We start from the raw sequence: 19,154 nt of genomic DNA, 5'->3' as shown, positions 1-19,154 counted from the left end.
TGTCATTTTTTATTCTATTTTTTTTACTGTGTAAATTTGTTGACAATATCAACAAATATTCATTTATTTTTAATTTTTAATTAGAGATGTGCGCCGTCCCCCTGGTTTTGGAACCGGATTCACCTTCGTGTTTTGGTTTTGCAACACCACCCTCACGTTTTGGATCTGTATTTAAAAAAATAAATAAATAAATAGAAAAAACAGCTAAAATGACGTCATTTTGACCAGTTAGCAGGCAATCCAAAACCCGAGTTCAGTTTTTAAATCCGAGTTCAGTGAAATCCTTTCAGAAGTTAAGAAAATAAGCATCTGCACACTTATCCCATGTATGGTACATACTCAGGGGCGCCGAGAGTTTCCACGGGTCCAGGTACTGGGGGGCGTGGCCAAATTGTGGGGGACGAGCGATGCCTGCACAGGGGGGAGCACCGGCTGCCACTCAGGGGGACATTTGTCACTCTCAGCAGAGTTGCAAAGGGGGACAATGTCCCCTTAACATCTGACCTGGGCCACTGCAGGCATGTTACACTTGCAGACCCTCTATACTACTCTGCAGGCTTTATTCTGGGTTCCTCCTCACTTTACTAAACACGCGCAGTAAAACACTGATCTTTACAGCAGGGAGACGGAATTACATCCAGTTCTGAATCAGGCCCTCCGGTGAATTTAATCCATTCTGTGGCGCGGTTGGGATAGGGCTGGGGCCACTTACAGCCATATTGCTCAGGCAAAATGTCCAGGCCAAAAGAGGAACGCCATGTTCAGTGTAAATCCTAGAATTATCATCCATGTCGCCAAATGATTGCGTGCGCAACATTGGCTAATGTTCCAACAACAGGAGAGCCTGACCTCCCGTGTCCCCACCATGTGTCTATAGACCTTGTCCAGGACTTCATGGTAAAAACATGCATGATCGACAACATTTTACATGCAGTCACAAGAGAGCAGACCTGATGAGTGGAGAAGTTCTTCTGTGTCACGCCTGTCTGTCTGCCCCTCCCCTTTAGAATGTAAGCTCTCACGAGCAGGGCCCTCTTCCCTCATGTGCTTCTCCTTATACTTTCTTCTGCTCCTTACTCCCTACAAGGGCACCTAACACGTGACTGTTGACTCCCGGCTGCTTATTGTGAGTGCTTTAATCACTATTGCAGCAATGTATATAAACCGTATTTGTCCTGCACTGTAATCTCATCTCATTCCCAATGATGTCCACCTGTCTCCACCTGGGTCCTGGTGGGGAGAGGTATTAGGAGGAGGCCGAGTGCACTGGAGGGCTGGTTTAAGGCCTGGTGGCATTGACGCAAAACATGACACGAAAACGACTTCTCTGTTAAGGTAGAACCAGGTACTGTATATATGAATGGACCAATCCGAACGCAGATTATAAAAATGTTCCTGTGTATTTATTAGTACAGCAATGGTCAGTTTTATACAGAAAATACAGTTGGGTAGAAAATAAAATAACACAATAATACTGTACAGCAATAATACAATGTCTAATACTAGTGCAGAGGACTTTGCAGTTTACATGCAAGCTGTAGACAAACAGGTATATTAGGAGAAAATAAGCCATGTACTAGCGTTTTGGGCCGCAGCGTAGATGTTTTATATGTAATCATAGTCCGTCTAACTTTTTCTTGGCCTGGTCACCATGTGTGTAGTAGTGAACAGTTCTTCCCTACGTCCGGATAACATGCTTTGTGCAGGTAATGTCGCCTTTAGCAGAGATACAGGAAAGTGTAAAAGTGCGTTTCCGGTGTTCTGCTTGTCTCTGGTGTTACATCAATGTGATAAGTTTCATGCAATGTACACAGCGTTTCTATGTCACAACAAGACATCTGTGAGGTGGCATCGTCTGATTGGACTGCTGGTCGGTCCTGGGCGTTACTCCCTGAAGGGAAATCCCCTAGTAAGCGAGGTAGGGCTGTTTTTTTCTACCAGCATATATGTCACTATACAGGGCCGGTGCTAGGCTTCTAGGCACCCTAGGCCAAATTTCTGCCTGCGTCCCCCCTCTTCCCCCCAGTACTCATTTAGCCCTTGAGATGGGTGTACTGCAATATTAGCATAAATTCACGCTACTGCATTACTGTACACCTCTATATCAGGCCCCAAGAGAGACACAGGGTCCTATGTATTCAAGCCGTTTATTTCATAAAATTATGCAGAAACTGCATAACACATGTAGGAGCACATGTAGGAACACGTAGTGTTCCTATGTACTAATAGCACAATGCAGGTGAGTTCAATGGGGACTACGATCTGACCCCTATGTACTAAACTCCAAAAAGCAAAGCTTTTTTGGAGTTTAGTACCGGTAGTTTGCAGCATCTTAAGATGGTGTAAACTGCTTTGAGCCTATGGAGGCTACAGGGGCAGGAGAGAGATCTGGAAGTGGGTGTAGATGGGCGCCCACCACTGGGGTAGGCCGGTTTCACAGGGCCGGCAGGGGTGGCTTCTGGGAGAGTCAAGACCATGCCCTCTCCAAGGCAGCCTCAGGTCCCAGCGCCCATAGGCAGCTGCCTAATGGAAGCGCCCGCCCTGTCACTATAACACGTATGGTGAAAACCAGACTACGGGGCCTATTCATTTAACGATAAATGGACCGGTAATCATGAGGGGTCCGACAGGGCCCCTTTGGTGTTCCGCAAATTCCGAAAATTATGCTGCCTAGAACAAGCGCCATCTTCAGACGGTGCTTGTTCTCGGATCCCCAGTCCTTCTGGGGTTGCAAAGAGGGATCCGAGCGGATTCCTCCGCCGGCTCCGATCGGATCCCTCCGCCGGCTCCTAGCGAATCCCTCCGCTGGCTCCTCACCAGCTATCCGGCGGCTTTGCTCATGCATGACCCGAGGAACAGATAAGTAATGCAGCTACTTCTGTAGCTGCGATACTTTTCGGGGCAGTTATCCAATCACCATAGCAATTCATCATTTGGTCACTTCTCCCCCGCTGCGAGTTGGATACTTAAGTCGCTCGCAGCGAGCTCAAAACTTCATCATCGGAGGCCATACGGCCTTCGATGATGAATAGGCCCCTGTCTCTTAATCATTTCCACCAATGTAATGAAGACCTTCAAATGCTCAACGTGTATTGACGACAGTCTCAATATTCATTCACTGATTCATTTTACGAAGAAAAAAGGAAGCGTTGGAACTACATATGGAGGGATTAAAGTGGTCCTATAGTGGAAGGCAGTCTGGACTATTTAGAGTGACATTTTTACTCTTTGCACCTCATGTATTTCCTGCCGAACACGCTATCTTGCATTTATAGGGACATTATAAAAATCCAGAATGAAAGCGTACCCTTTGTTATAATTAGGTGCATTTGCAATCTTCCGATATTAATCGCGGTTTTCAAACATGCGCAACGTCTGAGAGATATCTCCACTCTTCATTTCTCGTCCCTTTCAGTACAACTTCTAGTAAGATAATACACACCTGAAAGTGTCATCCAGGGTTTTATCTATCGCTGTTCTGGAGTGAAGACTTCTGGTCAGAGAATAGAAAGGGGCTATACCTAAACTAATTTGTGACGAGTATAGGTAAGCAAATGAGTGACATTTTAATTAGACATAGGAAGAAACCAGTAGGAGACATTGGATGTTGTCCAACTGGCCAAGCATCTGCCTGAAGTGGCTAATACTACTATGCAAGCCAAAACAAGGCATGCAGTATAATATTATATACTGTATATATGCCTTCATAGTTTATTTGGATGTGTCTCCTGCTTCCTGGTATATTAATCCATAGGTAATATAATTTATGTGCAGTGACTGACGTATTGGATCTGCAGGCAAAAGTCAAAAAGTTTTTCAAGACACTGTGGATTGTTTCTTAACTTAATTGGACATTGTTCGGATGACAAGCCCATCCTTTGCCACTGTGATACATGGGATTAGCAGTGGAGAAGGGAGACTCTGGTGTCCTTGGGACACGTAATCTGGGGGGCTGCAATGGTGCAGTTTCGGGAGAGTAGAGCGCTTCATCGCAAAGCCATGGAGAAGATGTTGAGTGGCCGGGAGGTATGAATGATGGCTCATTCGAAACTGCATAAGGGAATTGCTCAGGATGATGTTGCCGATTAACTGTTGACTCATTTTGGAGAGTGCTTAAACGGGGTACTTTTTGGTATGGTTTCTTGAGACGGTTAACATTGCTGTATGTTTTGCTAGGTGTTTGTGGGATCTCAGGTATCATGTGGCTCCTCGGGGGAGGAGCAATGTGAGTGGTGGGATGCACTGCAGAAGGATCGTCAATAAGCCACTGATTACTCAGGGGTGGGGCTACACAATATTGTTGGGTTCTCTGGGCTGGATCCTCAGCAGGTAGCCAGTTTCTTGGACGTTTTTGGTGTGGATGTGTCATCGGTGGGGGTGTCTCAGAGTGTAGCGGAGGCTCATATGCAAGGTTTATTGCTGGTCCAGATCTTCTGTATGGGACATGGGATCTTTGGTTTCTACTCCACACTTGCTGGTTGGCACCTCTTACGTTGAGTACACTATAAGAAATAAAAACAGATAAATACATTTATGACCTACAGTATATGATGATAATGAGTATCTATAGACAGATTATGATCCCAACATTACGTATAATAACATTACCAGTGTCTGTGTGTGTGTGTGTGCCTGAGAGTGCGTCTGTGAGTGAGTGTGTGCCTGTGAGTGTGTGCGCCTGTGTGTCTGTAAGTATGTGTTTGTGAGTGTAGGTTTCTGAGTGTGTGTGTGTCTGTGAGTCTGTGCTTGTGAGTCTGTGCCTGTGAATGTGTGTCTGTGAGTGTGGGTGCTTGTGAGTCTGTGCCTGTGAGTGTGGGTGCCTGTGTGTCTGTGAGTCTGTGTCTGTGAGTGTGGGTGCTTGTGAGTCTGTGCCTGTGAATGTGTGTCTGTGAGTGTGGGTGCTTGTGAGTCTGTGCCTGTGAGTGTGGGGGCCTGTGTGTCTGTGAGTCTGTGTCTGTGAGTGTGGGTGCTTGTGAATCTGTGCCTGTGAGTGTGGGTGCCTGTGTGTCTGTGAGTGTGGGTGCTTGTGAGTCTGTGCCTGTGAGTGTGGGTGCCTGTGTGTCTGTGTCTGAGTGTGGGTGCTTGTGAGTCTGTGCCTGTGAATGTGTGTCTGTGAGTGTGGGTGCTTGTGAGTCTGTGCCTGTGAGTGTGGGTGCCTGTGAGTCTGTGCCTGTGAATGTGTGTGTCTGTGAGTGTGGGTGTTTGTGAGTCTGTGCCTTTGAGTCTGTGAATGTGTGTGTGTCTGTGAGTGTGGGTGCTTGTGAGTCTGTGTCTGTGCCTGTGAATGTGTGTGTGTCTGTGAGTTTGGGTGCTTGTGAGTCTGTGCCTGTGATAGTGTGTCTGTTAATGTGTGTGTGTCTGTGAGTCTGTGCCTTTGAGTCTGTGCCTTTGAGTGTGTGTCTTTGAGTGTGGGTGCTTGTGAGTCTGTGCCTTTGAGTGTGTGTCTTTGAGTGTGGGTGCTTGTGAGTCTGTGCCTTTGAGTGTGTGTCTTTGAGTGTGGGTGCCTGTGAGTCTGTGCCTGTGATAGTGTGTCTGTTAATGTGAGTGTGTGTGCACCTGTGTGTGTGTGTGTAACTGAGAGTGTGCCTGTGACAAGGCCGGATTTACCACTAGACAACCTAGGCACCCGACTAGGGCCCGGTGGATCACACGGGGCCCCTGGCCTCCTGAAATCCATCCTTGACTATCACTTAGGCTTCTCTTCTTGTAATTTTAATATTTCACAGAGTCTCCATAACGGGGCCCGGGCCAGTAACCTCGTTGATTCTGGCGTTTGCCCGCGGCTCCGTGACTGCCTGTGCCTCTGTGAAACACGACCCAAAAGAACAGGTAAAAATTTAATTACTATTATATCTATAACATACACATATGAAAAATCAATTGTAATCTGAATAAATGAGAATTAACTTGTTATTTTGGGTCTTTTAACACTTCATGTTTTTTCTAGTAACACTTCAGTTAACCACCTATCTAGATTTAATTTTTTACTATCGTTTTTATTTTAATCCTAATCTTCATATATCTTCATGTGTGTTCTTTTTTTCTGTATACCACTGACATTAAACTCTTTTTTATCTTTAATACAGTTGTACTAGGTCTGTTTTTTGATGTAGTGCCTACACACTGATGTTTCTTGCATTTTTATTTTCTTGATTATATTGTACAATTCCCGTCGTTAGTGAATATTGAATTGCTTTTTTCACATGTGTTTAGAGTGATTTCAGGTCTCTTTCGGATAGCGCTGCATTTCTGTGTTTTTTGTATATTGATTGCCAGAGGGTCAGCTCCTCTAAGTGGTAGCAGCAGTCTTTAAGGGCCTATAAAAAGTTATTTCTAATATTGTTTGCACTCTGTATTTTTAAGCCGGTTTCTTCCTTTATTATATAGCGCCCCCTCTGTGTTATTTTTAGTTAGTATAATGCTGGACATACACTGGGATGATGTCGTTATGATTTGGCGACATTGTAACGACGTATCGCTCAGTGTATACACACAATATGCGCGCCCACATGGTCGCATGGAACATCGGCAGGTTTGAAGTGCTGGACGATACTGCATGCGGCCCCATTCATGTTAATAAAAGGAAGGAACAAGTGATCGTTCCATAGTTCATTACATTCTTCTGATGTGTATCCGTGGTACAATATGTCGGCCTGATGGGCCAACATATTGTCCCGTTACACATCTTCCAGTGTGTACCCACTTTATAACCAGCATAACTCATGGTAAATGATGAGTTGCAGTGTTTTGTTTTTTTAATGAAAATATGGTACTATAGATTGTTGGAAGGAGGGAGGCCCCAAATCGGTATCTTGCCTAGGGCCCAATGAGGTCTAAATTCGGCTCTGATCTGTGAGTGTGTGTGTGTGTGCCTGTGAGTATGTATCTGTGAGTGTGTGTTTCTGTGCCTGTGAGTGTCTGTGCGTATGTATCTGTGTGTGTTTCTGTGCCTGTGACTCTGTGTCTGTGTTTCTGTGAGTGTGTGTGTGTCTGTGCCTGTGAGTGTGTGTGTGTCTGTGCCAGTGAGTATGTGTCTGTGAGTGTGTGTGTTTGTGCCTGTGAGTGTGGGTGCCTGTGAGTGTGTCTGTGAGTGTATGTGCGTCTGTGCCTGTGAGTGTGTGTGTGTCTGTGAGTGTGGGTGCCTGTACATATTTATCTGTGTGTGTGTGTGTGGGAGCCTGTGAGTGTGAGTGTCTGTGAATGTGTGTGTCTGTGAGTGTGGGTGCCTGTGAGTTTGTGCCTGTGAATGTGTGTGTGCCTGTGAGCCTGTGAATGTGTGTCTGTGAGTGTGGGTTCCTGTGAGTCTGTGCCTGTGAATGTGTGTGTGTCTGTGAGTGCGAGTATGTGCCTGTGAGTCTGTGCCTGTTAATGTGTGTGTGTCTGTGAGTATGGGTGCTTGTGAGTCTGTGCCTCTGAATGGGTGTGTGTCTGTGAGTGTGGGCATCTGTGAGTCTGTGAATGTGTGTTTCTGTGAGTGTGGGTGCTTGTGAGTCTGTGCCTGTGAGTCTGTGCCTGTGAATGTGTGTGTCTGTAACTGTGGGAGCTTGTGAGTCTGTGCCTGTGAGTCTGTGAGTGTGGGTGCCTGTAAGTCTGTGCCTGTGAATGTGTGTGTGTCTGTGAGTGTGGGTGCTTGTGAGTCTGTGGCTGTGAATGTGTGTGTCTGTGAGTGTGGGTGCTTGTGAGTCTGTGCCTGTGAGTCTGTGAGTGTGGGTGCCTTTGAGTCTGTGCCTGTGAAAGTGTGTGTGTCTGTGAGTGTGAGTGCAGGGGAGTCTGTGCCTGTGAATGTGTGTGTGTCTGTGAGTGTGGGTGCAGGGGAGTCTGTGCCTGTGAATGTCTGTGTGTCTGTGAGTGTGGGTGCAGGGGAGTCTGTGCCTGTGAATGTCTGTGTGTCTGTGAGTGTGGGTGCTTGTGCGTCTGTGCCTTTGAGTCTGTGCCTGTGAATGTGTGTGTGTCTGTGAGTGTGGGTGCAGGGGAGTCTGTGCCTGTGAGTATGTGTCTGTGAGTCTGTGCCTGTGAATGTCACATGTATCTGTGTCTGTGAGTTTGTGTCTGTGAGTGTGGGTGCCTGTAAGTCTGTCTGTGAATGTGTGTGTGTCTGAGTGTGGGTGCCTGTGAGTATGTATCTGTGAGTGTTGGTGTCTGTGAGTCTGTGCCTGTGAATGTCACATGTATCTGTGTCTGTGAGTGTCTGTGAGTGTGAGTGTCTGTGAGTGCCTGTGAATGTGTGTGTGTCTATGAGTGTGTGTCTGTGAGTGTGTGCCTGTGAATGTGTGTGTGTTAGTGAGTGTGGGTGCTTGTGAGTCTGTGCCTGTGAATGTGTGTGGGTGCCTGTGAGTCTGTGCCTGTGAATGTGTGTGTGTCTGTGAGTGTAAGTGCTTGTGAGTCTGTGCCTGTGAGTGTGGGTGCCTGTGAGTCTGTGCCTGTGAATGTGTGTGTGTTTGTGAGCGTGGGTGCCTGTGAGTCTGTGCCTGTGAATGTGTGTGTGCCTGTGAGTCTGTGCCTGTGAATGTGTGTGTGTCTGTGAGTGTGGGTGCCTGTGAGTGTGTGTCTGTGAGTGTGGGTGCCTGTGAGTTTGTGTCTGTGAGTGTGTGCCTGTGAATGTGTGTGTGTCTTTAAGTGTTTGTCTGTGAGTGTGGGTGCCTGTAAGTCTGTGCCTGTGAATGTGTGTGTGTCTGAGTGTGGGTGCCTGTGAGTATGTATCTGTGAGTGTTGGTGTCTGTGAGTCTGTGCCTGTGAATGTCACATGTATCTGTGTCTGTGAGTGCCTGTGAATATGTGTGTGTCTGTGAGTGTGTGTCTGTGAGTGTGTGCCTGTGAATGTGTGTGTGTCAGTGAGTGTGGGTGCTTGTGAGTCTGTGCCTGTGAATGTGTGTGGGTGCCTGTGAGTCTGTGCCTGTGAATGTGTGTGTCTGTGAGTGTGAGTGCTTGTGAGTCTGTGCCTGTGAATGTGTGTGTGTCTGTGAGTGTGTGCCTGTGAGTATCTGTGAGTGTGGGTGCCTGTGAGTCTGTGCCTGTGAATGTGTGTGTGTTTGTGAATGTGTGTGCCTGTGAGTCTGTGAGTGTGGGTGCCTGTGAGTGTGTGCCTGTGAATGTGTGTGTGTTTGTGAGTGTGGGTGCCTGTGAGTGTGTGCCTGTGAATGTGTGTGTGTTTGTGAGTGTGGGTGCCTGTGAGTCTGTGCCTGTGAATGTGTGTGTGTTTGTGACTGTGGGTGCCTGTGAGTGTGTGCCTGTGAATGTGTGTGTGCCTGTGAGTCTGTGCCTGTGAATGTGTGTGTGTCTGTGAGTGTGGGTGCCTGTGAGTTTGTGTCTGTGAGTGTGTGCCTGTGAATGTGTGTGTGTCTGTAAGTGTGTGTCTGTGAGTATGGGTGCCTGTAAGTCTGTGCCTGTGAATGTGTGTGTGTCTGAGTGTGGGTGCCTGTGAGTATGTATCTGTGAGTGTTGGTGTCTGTGAGTCTGTGCCTGTGAATGTCACAAGTATCTGTGTCTGTGAGTGCCTGTGAATATGTGTGTGTCTGTGAGTGTGTGTCTGTGAGTGTGTGCCTGTGAGTGTGTGTGTGTCAGTGAGTGTGGGTGCTTGTGAGTCTGTGCCTGTGAATGTGTGTGTGTCTGTGAGTGTGGGTGCCTGTGAGTCTGTGCCTGTGAATGTGTGTGTATTTGTGAATGTGTGTGCCTGTGAGTCTGTGAGGTGGGTGCCTGTGAGTGTGTGCCTGTGAATGTGTGTGTGTCTGTGAGTGTGGGTGCCTGTGAGTCTGTGCCTGTGAATGTGTGAGTGTGGGTGCCTATGAGTGTGTGGTGATCTCACTGTTCTGAGTTGTAGTAATAAGTATTTATACACTGATAATAATCACAGTACCCTGTATTATACACTGACAGTGATCACACCGCTCTGTACATAACATACTGATTTAACAAATCTTCTTCTAAAAAGGACAGGTGGAGGTGTAGCAACCAATCAGCTTCTGACTGTCATCTAGTACAGTCTATAAGATTATTGGTCGAAGTTGATTGGCTGCTATGGGCAACGCCTCCACCTGTCTTTTTTAGAAGATTGAATACATCTCCCCCTGAGACATTTATACAGCGATAACAATCCCAGTGCTCAGTATAAAGGCGGGTACACACCTGACAGAGGGCCTGATTCAGAGCCGGACGCTATTTGCGGACGGTCGTTCTGAAAAAGGGGCCGGATATTTAAATTAAGCGCTCGCTCTTTGCGGTCTGTTGACGCCTCTATGTCTGAACGAGCGAACGAAACATGCGCTCGCTATTTTGAAAAAACGCCCCCTGGCCGCTCGCATCATACGTCATCTCCGCTATTTATTAGATTAATCGAGTACATCGAAAGGCGTATGAACTGCTCGCTATTCTTGTGGTAGGATTTTCCTACCGCAATCATGCGAGCAGTTCAGGCTAAAAGACAACCAAGTGACGTGGTCGATGACGCTGCATTGTTAATTATGCACACCCTTAAATTGCCCGTTTTGACCGTTTGGCACGCCTGCGTTCGGATCTCCACTCCCCGTTTTCAAGCACCTTCCCCTGTTACCACCCACAAACGCCTCATCCTGTCACTCAAATTAGCAGGCACTCGCTATTTTACCAAGCACACGAATTCCGACCGCACTGACTGGTTCGCGCATGCGTATTACAACCCATACACATGCGCAGATGTGCGAACATCGCTCGGAGCAAACGAGCGGCCGCTTACGAGCGGCTCTGAATCAGGCCCAGATATCTCTGCAGACGATGGTTGTTCACACACACTGACCAACCATCACCTGTGGTCCCACGTGTACCCAGCTTAATAGTACATTGCTCTGTATAATAATACTGATTATCTGTGATACAGTGATATAATAACTGGTTACTATTGCAGCTATTATACAGACTAATCTGTCCTGCTCTATCCTGTCCCATCAGAGTTTATTATATGTTCCTAGTGACAATTACTATGTACTCCCAATACATCCAGATAAGCCACACAAAGGGCGCTGGGTGGGGATGGGGGATGTGTGTGATAATTATGCAGCATGTGTAAGCGTGTACAGAGCAACAAGCAGGAAATGCAGAGCAGCTCGCAGCGAGGCCCGGTGTGTGGTTACTGCTGTCATAGGATGTTCTCTGAGCGGACAAACTATCCTGTGTGTTACATATGCAAATGATCTGCTATATATGTCATCCTCTAGTACAGAGAGCTTGTCTTACACAATAGGAGGCATCAGTTACTGAGAGGTGGCCCGTCAGACAGCCGGTATCTGTGCTGATAATAACACAGCGAGGTGACGGGTTACGCTTCGCTGGCGCACACATTTCTGTCAGGGAGCAGAAATTGTCTGAAAATTGTATTTCCGCGTCCGATGAACCACGTAACTATATATAGCAATGGGGAGTGCAGCTACCGCACACACACATATATATATATATAGCATTTCCGCTAGGCTGTTTCAGCGGGGCGCCGCGTCCTGCCCTATTTCTGAAGGGCAGAAAGCACCCTGCACTCCAGTGCGGCACCCCGCTGAGACAGCCTGTGGGTTCTGTCTCCACCCGCGGGTCGCAGTGTCCCGCGGGTGGTCAAAATGGCGGCACTTGGGGGCTGCCCGTCATGTCCGTAAGAGCCGACACGCCCTCTGGAGTGACGAAAATGGAACACGTCATAAAGACACGCCCCCTTTTTTGGCCACGCCCCATTTTCGGCCACTCGCGGGCAGAAGTGCCCTATCTCTAGATCCGACGCCCTGCCTGCTGCCGGTCCTAGAGTGAACACTATATATATATGCGTGGTAGCTGCACGCCCCATGGTTATATATATATGTGTGGTGGCTGCACACCCCATTGTTATATATATATATATATATATATATATATATATATGTGTGTAGTAAATGCACGCCATATATATATATATATATATATATATACACGGGAAGCGATCGCTCGCCAAGGCATAAGCACGCCCACCATGTCTTAGCAAGCGGCCAGCGTACATCCAATCGCACAGGCAGAGCCGCCCACCAGCGCACGCCATCTCCAGGAAGTGTATTAAAACATTGGTACATCGAGGACAATTGGAAGCGATCGCAGCGCTTGTGGTTGCCTTACCCTACCGCAAGCACTGCGAGGACTTCAGTGTAAAAAAACAGGCAGGTGACGTGTACTATGACGCTGCGTGTTAATTATGCACGCCTCTAGAACGGCGCTGAAACACTCTGGCACGCCTACGTTCGCACCTCCACTCCCCCGTTATTAGTGTCCTGCCCGTTACCACCCACAAACGGCCTCTCCTGTCACTCATTTCACTGGGCTGTCTTTGCTGGGCGAGCGAGCGGCCTGCGATTGCACAGAGTAGTGAGCGCACGCGCAGAACGAAGCATGCGCGTACACAAACCATCGGACCGCTTGCGAGCGCACAGCACTAGCGAGAGACTCTGAATGAGGTCCTTAATCCACAGCACTCAATCACATATATATATAATTTTATACTGGTGGATATTACCTAGGAGCTGCAGACCCCCAGTAAAATCCTTCACTTCAGTGAGCCAGTGCAATCCGTATACATATTGTGTATGTACACAGTACTAAGGGGCCCATTTATCAAAGTGTATTTGAGGTGAAATCCCCGAAAACACCCGTTTTCCGGGATTTACCTCCAATACTAAGTATTCCCCGGATGTATTAAGGAGGGACCACAGCCGGTATCTCCGATACCTGCTGTGATCCCTACATTACCGCTGGGAGCCGCCTCCCCCATAGCTTTCTATGGGGGATGCGATGCTGCCAAATTTACCAACATCCGGAATGTGATGCATCCCAGATATTGGCCATCTGAAGGTGGCGTTAGCCGCTGTAGCCTATGGGCTACACCGTGCACTATTAGCCGGCGGAGGGATCTGCCGGAACCCTCCCCGGCTATGGCGGATGTGCATGTGCAGTCCTCGGAACTACGCATGCGCACCACCCCCTCCTTTCGGAGCCCGTCTCCCTGCATGTCCCAGCTGATACGTCCGGCCGATAGGATGGCTTTTTGCAATGCGATTGGGGGCGTTACTGGCATGCCCTGATTGCGTTGCAAAAGCGATAGTTGATAAATGGGCCCCAGACGCTACGGGGCTCGCTACAAGACGACCCGTTTTGTAGGTGGGTAGCACAAACGCAGGCGTTCCATTAGGAACGCTTGGCGTTTGTGGGCGGCCCTATTGACATCACTACTGATGTCAGTAATGGACTTCCTGCTCTATTAGATCAGGAAGTCCACTCGGCCTTGCGGTAGCCGAGACCCTACCACAGGGTCTTGTCGCAAGGCCGATGGTCGCGATTATCGCAACGGCCTCCTGGCCAATCGCACAAGCTGTGGGAGGTCTCTCACAGGTTTGCGAGCGGCCAGTGAAAAAAAAAAAAACACGCCCACAGACCCTGCGAGCTGCCTGCGGCAGTGAGCGGGTCTGAATCAGGGCCTGTGTCTGAAAACCTGGACCCTATTATATAACCCCTTTAGTATTTGGATTTTGGGGAAGATTGTCTTCTGCTAAAACTTGGACAGAATGTCCTCTCATGCGGTGGTGTGGAGAGTGGTCTAAGGTACTGATTTACGTCCCCGGCCTTATTGTAGGCGTGTGTGTCATTTCCATCATTCCCCAATGACTGCCTAACCTGGGTGTGGGGAGTCTAGGGAGTACATAAACTATAGTGAGAGTTTTTAGAAGAGGTGTCGCCCATAGCAACCAATCAGATTATGGGGTCTATTTACTAAGCAGTGTTAGGAGACAAAGTGAAATGAGATAAGGTACCAGCCAATCAGCTCCTAACTGCCATGTCACAGGCTGTGTTTGAAAAATGACAGCTAGGAGCTGATTGGCTGGTACCTTATCTCCTTTCACTTTGTCTCCTAACACTTCTTAGTAAATAGACCCTTTTAGCTATTATCTTCTAGAAGGGGATAGTTAAATGTTCAGTAGAATCTGATTGGTTGCTATGGGTAACATCATTTCTAAAAACTCTCACTTTAGTAAATATACCCCTAGAAGTGACTGAAGGAACAGTAGATGTTTGGAACACTTTTTGCCAAATGTAGCTGATGAAAACACGATGTGGAACCGACTAGATGGGACATTTGGTCCTTGATCCGTCACCAGTATTATATATTTCCATGGAAAGGCCTGACTTCTTACCGGGCGTTCTTCTTCATCCAACAGATGTGGAGCAAAAGGACGAATGAGCCAAGGGTGAAGAATCCACCGACGAGTAGTGTCCCCAGCACTGCACTGTGGATCTTATAGCCATCTGGGGGACAGAGAACAGGACAAGGTCACCATGCAGGATTTATTTCTCAAGAACAGAAGGGGGGTAGGTTCCTGCACAGGTTACAGTGTAATTATCCTGTACGAGCATCCGGTGCATACAAAACCGCAGTAAGATTAGAGCATAGGATACCCAACACAGTAATACAGTGGGGGCAGTCTTAAGAATTAAAACTTAACTTTTAATCCTGTTTCAATGTAAGACATGTCCTGTCATTTAGAGAAAACAATAGACAGATGAGAAAGTCCCGGTTATCTACGGGACGAAACGCATTGACTTCACAATCCTACAGACATCCTTGGATCCCGGCATATACAGACTGAGGTAACCTAACCATTAGGAGGTTGTTCATAAAGTTACTAAGTGAACTCCTGTGACGCCAGGGTTCACGAACTGCATACTAACCCGCTGCTAACTACTGACCGGCTTGCTTGCTTTTTTGTGAGAACTGTAGATTGGCAACAAATTGCTAACTAAACAATTCATAACTAAGGGCCTGATTCAGACCCACTCGCGAGCGGCTGTCCGCTCGCAAGTGGGTCGATGTTCTGGACTGAGCATGCACACGACGGAGGGAGCTCCGTCGTGCGCATGCGCCAGACGCGACGAGCGAAGGAAAGTCCTTCGCTCGTTGTGTCCGATCAATGGGGGCGTGCTGTCAATGTTGATTGACAGCACGCCCCCTTTGGCAGGCAGGCCCCCTTTGGTAGGCATCACTAGTGATGTCAGTGGGAGTGATTTTGGCTCTGATAGAGCCAAAATCACTCCGGAGCTTGCGGTTGAAAACCTCAACCGCAGGCTCCGGCTCGCAATTTCGATGGTCGCGATGGTCTCGACCATCGCGGCCATCAAAATGCACGCTCGTATAGCCTGTGGGTGGTGACCCACAGCTATACGAGCGTCCAGAAGGACGCTCCATTTTCATGGAGGCCGGCCCTCATTCAGAGCGTGCGCTCTGCTCAGAGCGTACGGCTCTGAATGAGGGCCTAAGTTGTAGCGTGGTTTGGATTCCAAAGTGATGCAAAAGGAAAAATATATGTGAATTTAGATTACATGTATAGTGTGAGATTTGCCGTCCTTTTATGCAGAATCAGTGTCTATCTGTGTTTTTAGTATATGTATATGTTTTTTATATTAAAAACCATTATTTGGTGAAACTTAAAACAAGCCTCCTGTTTATTAATAGAGAGCAATCGCAGAAATTTCCATATATGTTTCTTGTTTGAGAGAGTGCATTCTCAGGATCCTAAGTAGACCATAATAACTTGCAGCAGGTATTAAGGGTATGTTATATCGCCAGACGTCAGCCCAGCCGATGAAATACCGACGCCGGAAGGCCGGCATATGGAGATCCCGACAGGGTAAGTATAAAGGCTATCCCGAACGTATCTCATTTTGTTTTTGCTTACCTTCCACATCTGCTGTGGTCCTTGGTTCCACCAATGGTCTGACACTGCAGCCCGCTATCCCCTTCCTGCTTGGCCTGTTGAAATAAGTTAAAAAATTCCTCTTCCTCCTGCATGGAAGGGCCTTGGTTGCCTCTCGGCTTGCTTCAAACAGACCATGTAGGAAGTGGAGGGTGGTGTGGATCGAATAGGTTCAACAGGGACCCCACCAGCCCTGGTGTACAGAACATGGAAGGTAGGTAAGTAGCTCTTTTTTTATTTTTTTATATATATATATATCTCATCAAACATTTTTGTTTTCACCATTTTCATTCCTTTTCCAGTTACACTTTTTGTCTCTCTAAACACAACTCACTGGAGAGAGTAGGTCATGGGCCATCTTACCTGAGTCTTCTTCCATGTTAAGGCAGCTCTCGTGGACCTTTCCTGATGGATAAGCGACCACTTCACAGCACACCACTCTTTCCACCACGGTCATCTCCATGGTGTAGGTTGTGGCGTCCATTTTGTGCAGTTTCACCACCTCGTTGTAAGGGAGCTGTGTGTGGTTCCCCCAATGCGGGTTCTGTACAGCGATGATGCTGTATGTGCCATCGTTGTGTCGCGCCTTCCAGTGCACCTGCGTCACCCGTTCCTCCGGGACCTGGGTGTTGCAGGAGATGAGGTAGGAGTCGGGGGATCTTTGGGTGGAGTTCAGGACAAGCAGGGAAGATGGCAGCTGTACTGTACAGGAAGGAGGAGGACAATATTAATTTTCAGCAGCACTATAAAACTTCCACGTTACCTTGTTTACACTATTCGCAAACCGTATACAGCCACTGGATGGAATCAGAGTCCACTCTACTAAATTACACTAAATTATGTGGTTAAAGGTAGACTAGTGCCTCCCCAGCAGGGCTTCTAAGACCATGCAGGAGAATTGCTGAGAGGTGTGGGGGAAGGGGGAACGAACATGAGTCTCTCCTCTTCCACTGGACCCTCCAGATACTCTTACCCTGCTGCCGGTTTTGATGGAGCAATGTACTCCACCATTGCTGCTCCAGTGGTGGAATACATCTTCTGCGTGGTCATCGCATACTTCTGGTGACATCACCTGCAGAGATCATTGGCGGTCACGCCCCCACATGGAGCAGCAGCAATGATGAGATAAGAGAGGGAGCCTACAACCCTGCACCACCAGACACTGCAGCAGGTAGAAAGCTGGGGAGCGGAATTAAAGTTGGGCGGTGACAGTTGGGATCGTAATGGGCATATGTGACCTTGGGGTCTATGTACTAAGCTACGGAGAGAGATAAAAATGGATGGAGATAAAGGCCCTTATTCGGACGCGGTCACAAGCGCTGAGCGCACGCAACCGGGTCGATGTTTAGGCCCTGCGCATGCGCAGCGGCTGCACTGCATGTGCGCAAGCCCCGGAGCGGAAGAGAAATTCTCTCGCTCCAAAGCTCACAACAAAAGGGCCGGCTGTCGATGTTGATCGACAGCTCGGACCATTTTGTAGGCGTGATGGGGGGGGTGGATTCACAAATGGAGGTTTTCCTTAAATAACAACTGCCGTTTTGTGGGCGGCCGCACTGACATCAGCAGTGATGTCAGTGGGGAGCTTCCTGCTCGATCAGAGCAGGAAGCTCCCTGGGGCTTGCGGTTGCCAAGACCCAATCTTGTCTCGTCGCAAGCCCCGATGGTCACGATGGTCTTGACCATCGTGACCATCAACCTGGTCGGTCGCTAAAGCTGTGGGTGGTAACCCACAGCTTAGCTAGCGACCAGGAGGCCGCACTTAAAAATACAAGCGGCCGCCCTCATTCAGAACGAGCGCTCGCTTCTTGCGAGCTCCTCTGAATGAGGGCCAAAGTCCCAACCAAACAGCTATCATGTTACAGGTTGTGTTTGAAAAATGACAGTTAGGAGCTGATTGGTTGGTACTTTATCTATGTACAAGGCTTAGTACGTCATATGGGACAGGGGAAGAGTCCAGGTGGGGGCCATAAGTGACAAGAACAAAAAGGATGGAGGTCATTTGTGACAAAGGGCGGGTGGGTGGTGTCATTGGTGTCCATGGGAGAATGCTGGGTCGCGTCCCAATGTTGTAACATGCGGCCCTAGGTTCCAATTCGTAATAATAATGCAAAGGCAGCCGCATCCATTGCAAAAGGTCCATCAATTTACCTCCTGAAATCAATACTACAACATAGATCTGCAATGCTGCAACTCAGGGCCCCATTCAGAAGGGATCGCAACTGCAAGAGCGTATGCAGATCGGCCGATGGTGCGTACTGCGAATGCACTGCAGTGCACGGGCGTGAGATAGCATTGCGATCGCGCACGCAGAAAGAAAGCCATCGCAGAGTGAGTGACGGGGCATCAGCGTTTGGGGGGTGGTGACGGCAGAGTGGTTTGGAGAAACGCATGCGCGCCTGTCCATTTGACCGCCATTGCATGGGCGTGCATAAATTAGCCACTGCGACGCCATACGCAGCTTGTGTACTCACTGCGTACGATGAGGTTAGCGATTTCTGAGTAAGGTCGCTGAGCTGGATTTGCGATTGCAAACATTAGCATATTTTCGCTGCAGTACGGCGTGCATAATCGCCCTCACTTAATAATCTACAGACTATACTGTATATATAATGAGATAATGTACGTGTTTAAAAATTTAATTAAATGAAGAATAGGATATTATCATACAGTCATAGATAAAAGGATCACGTAAATGTATCACACCCTAATATATATTATTTATATTATACTGTGTGTAGTGCTTGGTTGTCATTAGACCCTCAGATGCACTAACGGGAAACCGCACGATGGTTCGTGAAATACATCTGCGCCTTATTGCGCGACGCCCCAACCATATCAGTTACTGTTGCACAATAGACCTTTCCTCAAATATAGGCGGAATAATGAATATGAGGATATTAGACCCTCCCCGTGCCCCTTCCCTCCCCCAATCAACTTTTGTCAACAGGTAAAAGCTCCTCCCCCCGCCCCCCCCCCCGCCTTTCCCCCTCCCCCTCCCAGGTGTTGGTAATTATACACAAGGATCAATCTGCAACTAAGAAAGTGACATGTATAAGAGAATCCCCTGTATGCACAAGGAACATCGTATGAGTTACATATAATGTCACAGTATTATTATAACCGCATGTCATTTACCTGACCCAGTTATTAGACCCAGCAGACCTATCAGAGGAGTGATGCCAGTGCCTTGCCTGCCTCATGGCTCTATGGCTCCATAGTTGCTACCCCCTATTAAGTACACCTTTCCTCTTCCGTCCATCACTTACCTGGACAAGTACCTCCGAGAAGGAAGAGGACTGTAAGCAGCAGCCTCCCCATGGCGAGGCAGAGTAGGTGAGAGGTCCTGTGCGCTGGAGAGGAAGCGCTGAGAGAACGTATAGCAGAACAGGAAAGAGGGGGAGAGAAAGGAAGAGTGGCAGACTGATAGAGAGA

At 48.0% G+C, this 19,154-nt stretch overlaps 1 protein-coding gene across 1 annotated transcript; it reads right to left on the bottom strand.

The window, feature by feature from the left end:
• Positions 1–1,397: 1,397 nt before the first annotated feature.
• On the bottom strand, positions 1,398–19,063 carry LOC148507463 (uncharacterized). The gene is made up of 4 exons (XM_088446158.1): positions 18,989–19,063; positions 16,086–16,424; positions 14,166–14,277; positions 1,398–4,502 (listed from the first exon to the last, which is right to left on the bottom strand). The coding sequence occupies exons 1-4, from the start codon at positions 19,038–19,040 to the stop codon at positions 3,839–3,841; spliced, it is 1,167 nt and encodes a 388-aa protein (XP_088302284.1). The 5' UTR covers positions 19,041–19,063; the 3' UTR covers positions 1,398–3,838.
• Positions 19,064–19,154: the final 91 nt, after the last annotated feature.

This window comes from Taudactylus pleione, unplaced genomic scaffold, assembly GCF_031769625.1.
Source record: "Taudactylus pleione unplaced genomic scaffold, aTauple2 ptg000393l, whole genome shotgun sequence".
Lineage (NCBI taxonomy): Eukaryota > Metazoa > Chordata > Amphibia > Anura > Myobatrachidae > Taudactylus > Taudactylus pleione.
Note: the sequence above shows the minus strand (reverse complement) of the source record. Positions and strands in the feature narration are given on the sequence as shown.